This window comes from Myotis davidii, unplaced genomic scaffold (assembly GCF_000327345.1).
Source record: "Myotis davidii unplaced genomic scaffold, ASM32734v1 scaffold997, whole genome shotgun sequence".
Classification (NCBI taxonomy): Eukaryota; Metazoa; Chordata; class Mammalia; order Chiroptera; family Vespertilionidae; genus Myotis; species Myotis davidii.
In genome coordinates, this window is record NW_006288449.1 from 164,121 (window position 1) to 175,815 (window position 11,695).

Below are 11,695 nucleotides of genomic sequence, written 5' to 3' on the forward strand. Positions count from 1 at the left end.
GTAAAGGTGAGAGAAGATGGGGTGTTGGGTGAGGGCCACTGCCTGGCTCATAGACAGCTGTCTCCTCACTGTTCTCAAGTGGCAAAGGAGAGCTCTCTGAGTCTCTTTTTAAAATAAGTTGCCCGAGCCTGTTTGGCTCAGTGGATAGAGCGTCGGCCTGTGGACTGAAGGGTCCCAGGTTCGATTTTGGTCAAGGGCACATGCCTGGGTTGCAGACTCGGTCCCTGGTAGAGGGTGTGCAGGAGGCAGCCGTTCAATGATTCTCTCATTATTGATGTTCTTATCTCTCTCTCCCTTACTCTTTGAAATCAATAAAAAATATATTTAAAAAACAATAATTGGTGGAACCTGGTTCAAACTCATGTCTGTTTCGCTACAAAGTATATGTTCTTACCTACTACGTTATATTGCACAGCTAATATGCCATGCTATGATGCATGTATCTATATATATATTATTTGTATATATGAGAGGCCCAGTCCATGAATTCGTGCACAGGTAGGGTCCCTCAGCCTGGCCAGTGATTGGAGGCCAATCAGGGTGTCACCCCCAGTCCCTATGGGGGCCAGCCAGCCAGCCAGCGGGGGGGGGGGGGCATATAGGGGCCTCAGGCGGTTGGCCGGCTGCAGAAGGTTGGCTGTGGGAGTGCACTAACCACCAGGGGGAAGCTCCTACCTTGAGTGTCTGCCCCCTGGTGGTCAGTGTGCATCATAGCGACTGGTCAACCGGTCGTTCCAGTCATTCTGGTTGTTCGGTCTTAGACTTTTAGCTATATAGATGTCATATATATGTACTGTGTATACAAATATGGATATATACATATAGCGTTTCATTTTCTTCCTTAAATAACTTGAAGTAGTTTAGAGTTTTTATATGTCCTAAATGATTTCTGATTTGGAAGGTGACAATATATATGAGTGTTGTGTCTTGAAACCAAAATTTGGATAGGGATGTCTGGTAAAAGGCCAGACAAAGCTTAAGTGTGGTTCACTGTGATGTAAAACACTTCATCTTTTTTGTGGTTCCCATGCTGTCTGATCCATAATGTATTGATTTTTCAATAGCACGCATCGAGAGGGAGTGCTACCCACGAATATTTGCTGGGCACAATCATGTTCACATTTTCTGCACTGTCATCCTAGTGCCTGGAAACATGCACTGTGACTAATGAAAACGAGTGAACAGTACTCTTCAGGAGGCACTTGTTTTCAATGGACTTACGAAATTATCTTAGGTTGGAAATGGAAATACTATTTAAAGATCACCTCCTGAAAAACTAAACAAAACACACTCACTTGAGAGGTCAAACCTGCTTCTTTCTCCCCAGGATTTCTGTAGAATACAAAATAGAACCCACAGCGACCAAAACGGCCGTGACATCATGGCAGCATGGAAGGATGTCCTCAGAACACTGCCCCATCGACTTCACGGTGGTTACACAGGCACCACCATAGAATGTTCGGCTTCTCCAAAGGCTCACAGGGATGAGCAGCTGTTGCCCTCTCCCAGATAGTGACATATTCTGAGAGAAACAGAGTCCTAATTAGGTAGAAATTCATTCTCCTTACCACCCAGCCCACTCAAGAACAAAAAACACTGCTAGGGAAGTGCCAGATGTGATAAGAAAAAGATCAGATCCATCTGGGGCACAGTGACTGCCTCTGTTTCATAGAATACATTTTTCTCCTACTTCACAGACACCAAAAAAAAACAACCTTTTAAAAACCTGTGCAGTGAATTCATATACTTATATTCATGAATTTCTTGAATATATTTACATAAGCTACATTAAATAAAATGTCAAAGCTTTAGTGTACTAGAATTTATTTAATATTTAGAGTATCTTGAATGCATTTATGCAAAAATACATTAAAGGAAATGTCAAAGCTTTAGTTTATTTATTTAATATCTGAAGTCGTATGGCAAACTTGTATGCTTATGGTTACGATTTATTTATTTAGTGGTAACAGTGCATTTTAGCCTCAAGTAGGAGAGCAACATCAGAATTGTGAAATTTTATACATAAAACATTATAGTTCTAATTAAATACATTGCAGTTTAATTTATATAAAAATATATTCTTTAGGGAATACAACTATAGCTCTAATTGTACAGGTAATTTTTATACCTATTTATATCTCAGAGTTACCTAAAGCTAAATGCAATTTGAAAAATTCACAACCAGTGAGGCGTTACAATTGAAAGAGTACAGTAACTCTTAAGATAAAAACAAATCGAAGAAAAACATTAAAATCTAAGAAAAATACATTTAAATAATTACATTATTAATATTATGTACCCAATTCAGAGAGTCAAAACTATCATTTACCACAAGTCATTGGTTATTTTTGTCTGGGTCTCGTACAACATTCACTCATTCAACATATTGAACAAATGATGTTTGAACCCTCTCTGTGCCTTAGGGAATGTATGTAGCCCTAAGAAAACACTGGAAGACAAAGCAGACATAGACCCTGCCCTCACAGAGCTTATCTATTGGGACAGACAGAGGAGAACACAGGCACCTATAGTAGAGCGTGAGAATTGCTGTGCTGGGGACTCCCTCCCTAGAAGAGAAACATCAATGCTGAGACCTGCAGGATAAGGGGAAACACTTGCGCCCGTTGTAAAGCAAGATTACGTGAGCTAAAGGCAGATGCATTTCTCCCAGCAGATACAATTTTTCTAGCACAGGGGAAAACAAGTCACAAAGAGCTTCAAAACACAGGCAAGCATTATAAGGAAAAGAATGATTAAGCCTAATTTAGAAGTTCCTCCAAATATGGACCCGAGCTCTTGTGGTATCTATGAAAATAGACTTGCAAACCAATCTTCAGTTCGCTCAAAGAGTGGGGTGTGATGGTCTAATGTCTGCTGAAGCCTGGTAGCTTTCTGTCTGGTCTTAGGGCTGCTCGTCTCTACCGGATCCGCGTTGGTGTCATACACCTCCTTTTTCTGCCAACGTGTAGTCTAAGGCAATTCGATGATCTAAGACAACTTAGGTCATTGAAGAGGAGGAAGGAGATGGAAAGAGGATCCCAGATAGAAGGAAAAGAAAGTGCAAAGACTCCCGAGATGTAAGAGAGCATGGTCTATAACAAAGAACCTAAGATACTTTTGGGCCAGAATGAAATTTTCACCCATCAATAGGAAAATGAGGACAGTGTGGTAAGTCTTTCCTAAGCTAAAGTCATTCAATTTTAATCATTGAGTTTAAGGCTGCCTTATTTTCTGTCACTAAAATGGCTGCTCTTTTATGAAATGACAGCGATAGTAGATCATATGCAAATCTATTTGCATTTCCTTCTCCCTCTGCCTGAGATCCTCTATGAATATTTAGATAAATGACCCCATTTTTAAACTAGTAAAACAAAAACTACTGATGTGTCGTTTTCACATAGGTCTGGGAAATCACTGCTCGAAGAATACATTTTTAAAAGTGGTTTACTATGGTTGAAGGGGAGGGGTGAGGGAGACATCGAGAAATAAGACTGAGGAGGAAGGCAGGAAATTAGATCATGAGGAACTTTGAACTTTATCCTAAGAGCAATGGGAATGATTTTAAGCAGGGGAGTGCAACTCTACCTGCATTTGTGAAAGATCATCCTGCGATGTTGTGTGTAGAATGCATGTTAAATGGGGTGAGACAACAGGAAGGACGGCCCGTGAGGCAGTTCTACAGGATCCCAGACAGTGGACATAAGAGCTGGAATTAGGGCCGAACGAGTGAGACTGAGAAGAAGATGATTTCAAGAGATAAACACACCAGGATTTAAGAGCTGGAATTAGGGCCGAACCAGTGAGACTGAGAAGATGATTTCAAGAGATAAACACACCAGGATTTGGTGATCTGTTACATTGGGTAAGGAAGATGGGATGGTCAAGGCTGATGTCCAGGCTTTTGACCTGGGAGACGGAAGTGATCATTGCACTAACCATTGAGCAAGACAATATAGGAGAGGAACCTTTGGCGAGGAAGGTAGTGAGTTCATGTGTGACACGTTGAACTTGAGGTGTCTTTGTGTTCACCTGCATCAGGGCAATGGTCTACACAGGTCTCAAGCACACGAGAGAAGGTGAACTTCAGATATGCATTTTGTAGCCAACAGCACACAGGCAGCCCTCGGAACTGTGAACGTGGATGCAATGCCCCAGGGACTGTAGCACCAGAAGGGAAGAGGGCTTAAGACATATTACAAAAGGGTTGGCAGGCGGCGAGCGACGCAGAAAGAAGCCAGAAACACACGGGTGGGGAGGAGAGCCGAGGCACGAAGGCCCAGGCGTTGTGGAAACCATGCGAAGACCTTTTCCAGGAGGGGCAGCCAGTGTCAGGTGCTGCGGGAATCAGCGGGAAGGACTGAAGAATGCTCATTGCCTTTCGCAGCAGGAACTTGCCAAGGGCCCCAAGAAAGGCCGCGGTCCCTCAGGAGCCAGACAGAGTGTGTGAATCCGCAGGCAGGAAGGTGCTCCTTCATGCAGCTTGATCCCGAGAGAAAGGGGAGGAAGGGCTAAAGCTGTGGCTTGAAAAAGTGGGTCTTTGGTTTGTTTTATAAACAGAGGAGAGATTTGCTGATGGATACTGTAGGAGCCACTTGATAGGGAGAGTTTGAAGACTTGTTGCAAGAGAAGAAAATCAACAGAGAGTCAAACACAAAATATTGACTTGCTTAAAAAAATCACAATGTTTAATGGGGGAAAAGGACTTATGTAATACTTTCAGCAATACAGATTAAATGAAAAAAGAATCACAATGTATCCCAAAAGATGGTTGTCAGAGGGGAGGGATTGGGGGGATGGGTGAAAAGGGGAAGGGGAATATAGCAATAATATTGTGTTGTTTTCACAGTGACAGATGATTACTAGAATTAATAGGATGATCGCATTATAAGGTATAAAAATGTCAAATCACTATATTGTGTATCTGAAACGAATATAACCAATATCATATTGTATATCAACTATACTTAAAATTTTAAAAAATCACAATGTTAAGGTCTTTAAAGATGTGAAATGTGGTGTTCTCGTAAGAACACAGGATCCTGTTATAAAATTGTCAATGGACTTAAACACAGTTAAGGAGGTAAAATGATTCCAAGAAATATTTTTAAAAATCACATTCTAAAATGGCAGCTTTAGCTCTTGTCCGTAGAGATCATACTCTTTAAATAATATGTATCTTTGAATGGTTGGTGGCAGAGGAAGCTTCTCTATGGAGGCGGGCTGGCAGAGTCGCTGGAGTCCCATAATTCTTCGGATTTTTAACCGACACAAATGCTTTAATGAGCAAGGATTCTCTAAAATGAATGGGGGAAACAAGTAAAAAATAAAAACCGGTATTAGTGCATTGATCTGGAAGATACAGGCTGTTTTAGACTAACACCAATAGGTAGGCACATGTTAGCAACTATGACTTTAAGGGAAATTCACTTTTAATTAGACCTTCCAGACCATTCCTCTGCGATGTAAGCTCCAGGAAGGTCGGCATGCAGTCTGTCTGGGTCAGGAAGACAGCCTCACTCATAGTGGGTGTTCAACCCGGGGATGTTAAATGAATGAATGGACTTCACTTAAGCGAGCAACTGCTCGCACCTCCTCCGACTTACTCCTTAGAATTGAGTGTTACAGATACATATTTCTTTACTTTCTCTCTCTCCTACCAATCTTTCTGATGAATAACTATCTAGGAAATATCTGATACAAATGATTCCGTATGTGCATGGTTCTTAGGTTTGTTCCCGTGTCTGACACCTAACCATTTTATATTTAAAAATCTGCTAAGGTTAAATATCAGAGTTAGTCTTTATTTTCAACTCTTCCTTTATCTCGATGGCAATGGCAGCACTGATACAGTATCCTGGCAATGTGAGCTAGTGAAGGGCAGCATCGCACAAGGGCTCAGCCGTAGGCCCTGGGTTCGATCAGCTTGGATGAAAATGCTGGGGCCCTGCCACCTAGTATCTGTGTGACCTTAGGCGAGTTACTTGACCTCTGTGAACTCAGTATTCCCATCTGTGAAATGTGGGTAAGAATGGGACCTACCACTTAGGGTCATTTGAAGATCAAACAAATTAATCCATGTAAAGTATTAGAAAAGTACTTGGTGTGCGCAACAGGAAAGGAAATATTCTGTAGCCATTCATTAATGTGAACTATCACTCAATTCAAAAATAAAAGACATCACATTTCTATTACACTTGAGATGCTAAACATGCAAATTATTTCTTTTTTTAAAAATGAAAGCAATGTTTTTCAAAAACTATTGAGGCAAAATAATTGTTACCAAAATAGGCAGAATAAACCCATCTTTTTTTAATTTTTTTTTTTATCATTTAATTTTCTTCCCTAACACACATACTGCCTCTGTATACCTGGAGAAATGCTGACATCCAGTGGCTGTCCATACTTATAGCAATCAACTGACTTACATTCTGGTTGCAATAATTTATGACTGCAACAAACAAAAACATTCCTCTGCTTTATATTTGGATTGCCTTTCCGACGTCACAAGAATCGGTCATTCTTTTTCAGTATAAACACATGGAAAATTAATTACCAATTAGAAGCAAAATATTCTATGGCAGGAAGCGCATTGGTGTTGGAGAAAGAGCCTATGTTTTGAAATGAGACACGCAAGGGTTCAAATCCTTGCTTTGTTGTTGTCTATGTCTAAAACTTTGGAAAATTAATTTGCTAAACTTTAGGATTTTTGCCCTTATGATCTCCAAAATCTTTTAACCTTTTTATTGTAAAATAAAATATAGGTAAAGCAACTGAACAAATGGATAGCTTCTTAAGTTATTATAAGTGACTAGAGGCCCAGTGCACATAATTTGTGCACTTGGGGGGGTGGGGTGTTCCCCTCAGCCCGGCCTGCACCCTCTTGCAGCCCAGGAACCCTTGGGTGATGTCCGACTGCTGGCTTAGGGAGCAGGTCTAAGCTGTCAGTTGGACATCCTTAGCGCTGCTGTGGAGTGGGGAGAGCTCCTGCCATCACTGCTGCGCTCGCCAGCCATGAGCCCGACTTCTGGCTGAGCAGCGCTCCCTTTGTGGAGGAGCACTGATTACTAGGGGGCAGCTCCTGCATCGAGTGTCTGCCCCTGGTGGTCAATGCGAGTCATAGTGACCGGTTGTTCTGCTGTTTGGTCAATTTGCATATTAGCCTTTTATTATATAGGATTATTAGGTCAACATCTTTTTTATTTTTAATATATTTTATTGATTTTTTACAGAGAGGGAGGGAGAGAGATAGAGAGTCAGAAACATCGATGAGAGAGAAACATCGATCAGCTGCCTCTTGCACATCTCCTACTGGGGATGTGCCCGCAACCCAGGTACATGCCCTTGACCGGAATCGAACCTGGGACCCTTCAGTCCACAGGCCAACACTCTATCCACTGAGCCAAACCGGTTTCGGCTAGGTCAACATCTTTACCTCCCAGGTTATAATAGAGGAACTTCTCTAGCCACCCCAGAATTCCTTCCAAAGTCCACCCCAAGCTTCATTTATTCCTCCCCTCTAAGAAACTACTATTCTGACTTGTACAGGAATCACTTCTTGTAGCTCTTCATCATCTCAGTGTGTTTAGCCTACACCAAGCATGTCAAACTCAAAGGCTAACAAGGGCCAAATAAACAAGGTTTAAGTTTATGTGGGCCACAACAAAACAAAAGCTTCAATTTTCATAGAAATGTATATTTATTTCAATAGAGACATGCTGAATACAAAGGGCTGAAATAAATGAGTGATTGTTAATATAAAATAATAGAACATTTTAATAAAAATTAATGTTTTCTTGAACATTAACTTATCAGACACTGAATAACTGCACAAATTAATAAGCATAATGCAAATAAACCCATTTTCCTTGTTCTCCAAAAGCAAAATATTTCCTGTTGCACACACCAAAATTACTAGTGGAGAGAAATGGTGTGCCTGTGTGTAAGGCACGTAAAGGAAAGGAATGCAACATGATTATAGTAATCAGACATTAGTGACTGTTGTAGTTTGTTATTAATTATGTATAACAGGATATTGTAAAAATTAAGTGATGAAATTTTTATTAAAACATTTCTTACATACCGTTATATTGGCTAAGCTGCAAAAATATTCATTGTGGGTCACATGTGGCCCGCGGGCCACGAGTTTGACATGCTTGCCCTGCACTATAGTATTGACAATTGACAATATTTTTGAAAATTTGACATGTCTATTTATATTTTTCTTATAATAAATTTATATGAGGTTTGACTGTGATACTTTTCTGTTGCTCATTTTTTATGGGAATTTAGTTTTCCCGAATTTCTGGAAGGAAGCTAGGCTCCAGATAGCTCTTTGAAGTTAACGGAGCTTCCTACTCTGTCGCCTTCTTGCAATGATCCTCAATGCGGCCAGTGTCCTGCTCTCTGAGGTTTCCCGGTTTTGCTTGCACCCCACTCATGTGGACCTCTCTTATCTCCATCCTGCTTGATTTCGTGGTTATCCCATTGTGGGCCCAGTTCAGAAAGGCTGGACTGTCAGCCCAGTTTCCTGAATTCACAGGGTCCAGACTGTTATATAATCCCCTTTAGCCTCAGTGTTTTATTGATGAAAATCAGCATGACAGCACACAGCTCTACAAGTTGTGAGGATTTCGTGACATACTTTGCATGTGCATTTCATACTTCACATAGACTTATGTATAACAAAAATAATATAAAAACACTAATATTGTAGTTTATAAAATAGCTAAATTTATTGTGTTTTAATGTTCTACTTAGTATGCTAAGCACCTTACATGCATCATCTCTTTATTTATTTTTTAAAAAATATTTTTATTGATTTCAAAGAAGAAGGGAGAGGGAGAGAGAGATAGAAATGTGAATGATGAGAAAGAATCATCGATCGGCTGCTTCCTGCACACCCCATACTGGGGACTGAGCCTGCAACCTGGGCATGGGCCCTGACTGGGAATCGAACTGTGACCTCCTGGTTCAGAGGTCAACATTCAACCACAGAGCCATACCAGCCAGGCCATGCATCATCTCTTTAAGTTCCCACAACAACCTTATGAGGTAGCTACTATCCTAGCCCCATTTTGCAGTGGGAAAACCTTGGCCTAAAAAGGGTAGGTAACTTTCTCAAAATCACATGGCTAGTATGCTATTTTGGTGTTTTTTTTTTTCAGAAAATAAAAAATTCCCCTCTCTTCAATGAAAAAGGAATGGTACGACAAATTGTTTGTTTCCATGAAAATATCAGCCCTGAATGACATACAACTCAGCAATCCTGCTCCTGGATAAGGCCAGAATTTTATGCCATCCTAGGTCCATCTATCCCCAGAGGTCAATTTCTAGGCTCACATACTGCATTACTCATCAATGCTCTAAGATTCCAATTTTAGTTCCCACAAAGTCTCTTCTATTGTAGAACTCATTCAAGGGCAAGTCATTTGAGAAAATCCAAGCTTACCTCCAAATCTGCATTTGAACTATCAATCTTTCTAGCCAAAGTCTCCATCCTTCCCTCAAAAAACTCAGGTGAATTCATTTCATGTGTGAGACTCTGATTGAAACTAACTGTTTAAATGAAAACTACTTTATCACGCATATTTCTTTTTATAGAACTTTATACCTAACAAATTTGATATGTAAATCAGCTCAACATTTAAGTTTTATCTTATTGACTGAAAAATATAATCTACCTAAAATTTGCCTGATCCTAAAGAATTAGTTGTTGAGGTTTTGTTAATCCATTCATGGATGATTTGGGTTTATTAAGAGTGCCAGATTATATGCACGTGACGTAAAGTTCTATGATGCTTCTTTAGGCTCCATGCAACTGATGTCCAAGTAGCTTTGGGAGTTCATTTTTCCAAATCATATTTTGAAAGAGAAAACCTCTCCAATTTGTTATTTTTTCTAGGTTCTATATGTATTTGAATTAGCTTTAAATGCCATTTTATTGAAACATTTGTAATGTAATTCACATTTATAACTAAACTTTAACCTCGAGAACGCAAAGTAGCCTGTCTAAAATAAAAACATTTGATGGTAGGAATGTGTCAATAAAGACCAGAGAGAGAGCGTATCAAAAAGGATAATTCTAATGCACACCGTTCATTCAGTTACTCAGTATTCATTGACTATTTAGCACTTACTAGGAATTATGCTAAGCCTTGAGAATATAAAAATAAACAAAACAGATTCCTGCCCATATGGAGATTACAGTCTACATACTTTATGATAGTCTAGAAGTTAACTTTAAAAAGTGAGTTCTATTTAGGATGTTAATATACTTATAATATTACCTATTATACAATCAAAGAGTTAGAAAGTATTAAGAAAAGCAAAACAATATTAGTACCTTAAATCAGAGGAAGTAGTAAGGGTGACTTTCAAAAACAGTGAAAATAAAGTAGCACTGAAAAAAGTATCAAAGATAACATTGAGAAATTTCCCCTATAGACATTTTTCATAAAAAGTTTTGAGGGCAAAACTTGTTTTTACCTAGTATTTGACGGATTTCTGGCCATTCTCTCTGTACTTCCAGGGCAGACTTCAGTTTATCACACAGAGGGATATAATCCATGTAATCTATTAATACACGAATAACGCTTCCTACCAAGTGTTTCATCCAAGGAACTGTAATAAACTCACAGAACTGAGAGAATTGATAAAATTTAACTTAGTAGTACTTTTAATATACCATATACGTAAGCACTCAATTTTGTTATGAAAATTACCACTATCTTTGTCTTTTTACAGGAAATAAAAGGCACCTCCTTGTAATGAACAAGAAAGAAAAACAAATTGTTCACTTGTTTCTGTGAAACAATGGGTCCTGGAGTTATATGCCTGGCTCTGATGTGAAGTAGCCAGCATAACATGGAACAATCATGCTTCTTTCCAGGATTCTTCCTTCCATGGTTTTAGTCCCAATATCCCACTGAATAAGCATAAGTTATTAACTGAATACATTTTCCCATTCTTCTACATTCAGTTTCAATTCAAGAAAAATAAACACCCTCTCTGGTGGCTAGTTTTACTCTTATATCCCCACTAGAGGTCCGTTGTAGGAAGATTCCTGCAAGAATAGGGCTTCCTCGGGCCTATTCCTGCAAGAATAGGGCTTCCTGAGACTGGAGGGGAGCAGAGAAGGGAGCGAAGCCCACCGAGGCAGGCTTTGCTCCTTTCTCCGCTGCCTCGCTCCCTCCCTTAGCTGCTTCACCCTCGGCTCCCTCCCTTCTCTGCTGCCTCGGCTCTCTCCCTTCTCCGTTGCTTTGCTCCCTCACTGGGTCACCTGCAGTATGCAAATTTAATGGGTTAATTTGCATACTCTTCTGATTGTTTGGTGGGCGTAGTGAAGGTATGGTCAATTAGCATCTTTGTCTTTTATTAGTGTGGATATTATTGCTAACAAAAGTTCAAGAGTGAGAAAAATATCAAAGTTAGAGTTGATTTTTCTTTTCTTGTTACATCTCCCAACGAGCCAAAGTTAGGCTAATTTGGAGATGTAACAAGAAATGAGCCTAACTGGCATGGCTCAGCGGTTGAGCATCGACCTATGAACCAGGAGGTCACAGTTCAAGTCCCCGTCAGGGCATATGCCTGAGTTTCGGGCTCGATCCCCAGTGTGAGGTGTGCAGGGGGCAGCCGATCAATGATTCTCTCTCACCATTGATGTTTCTATCTCTCTCTCCCTCTCCCTTCCCCTCTG

The 11,695-nt window shown here is 40.1% G+C and overlaps 1 protein-coding gene across 1 annotated transcript in view; it reads right to left on the reverse strand.

Moving 5' to 3' along the window:
* Positions 1-4,930: 4,930 nt before the first annotated feature.
* Positions 4,931-11,695, reverse strand: part of ASB15 (ankyrin repeat and SOCS box containing 15) — a 37,448-nt gene continuing 30,683 nt past the window's right edge. The window contains exons 10-11 of the mRNA XM_015561760.1: positions 10,486-10,639; positions 4,931-5,294 (exon numbers count right to left, since the gene is read on the reverse strand). Coding sequence (XP_015417246.1) covers positions 5,119-5,294; positions 10,486-10,639 — 330 coding nt within the window. The 3' untranslated portion in view covers positions 4,931-5,118. The remainder of the gene's footprint in view (positions 5,295-10,485; positions 10,640-11,695) is intronic.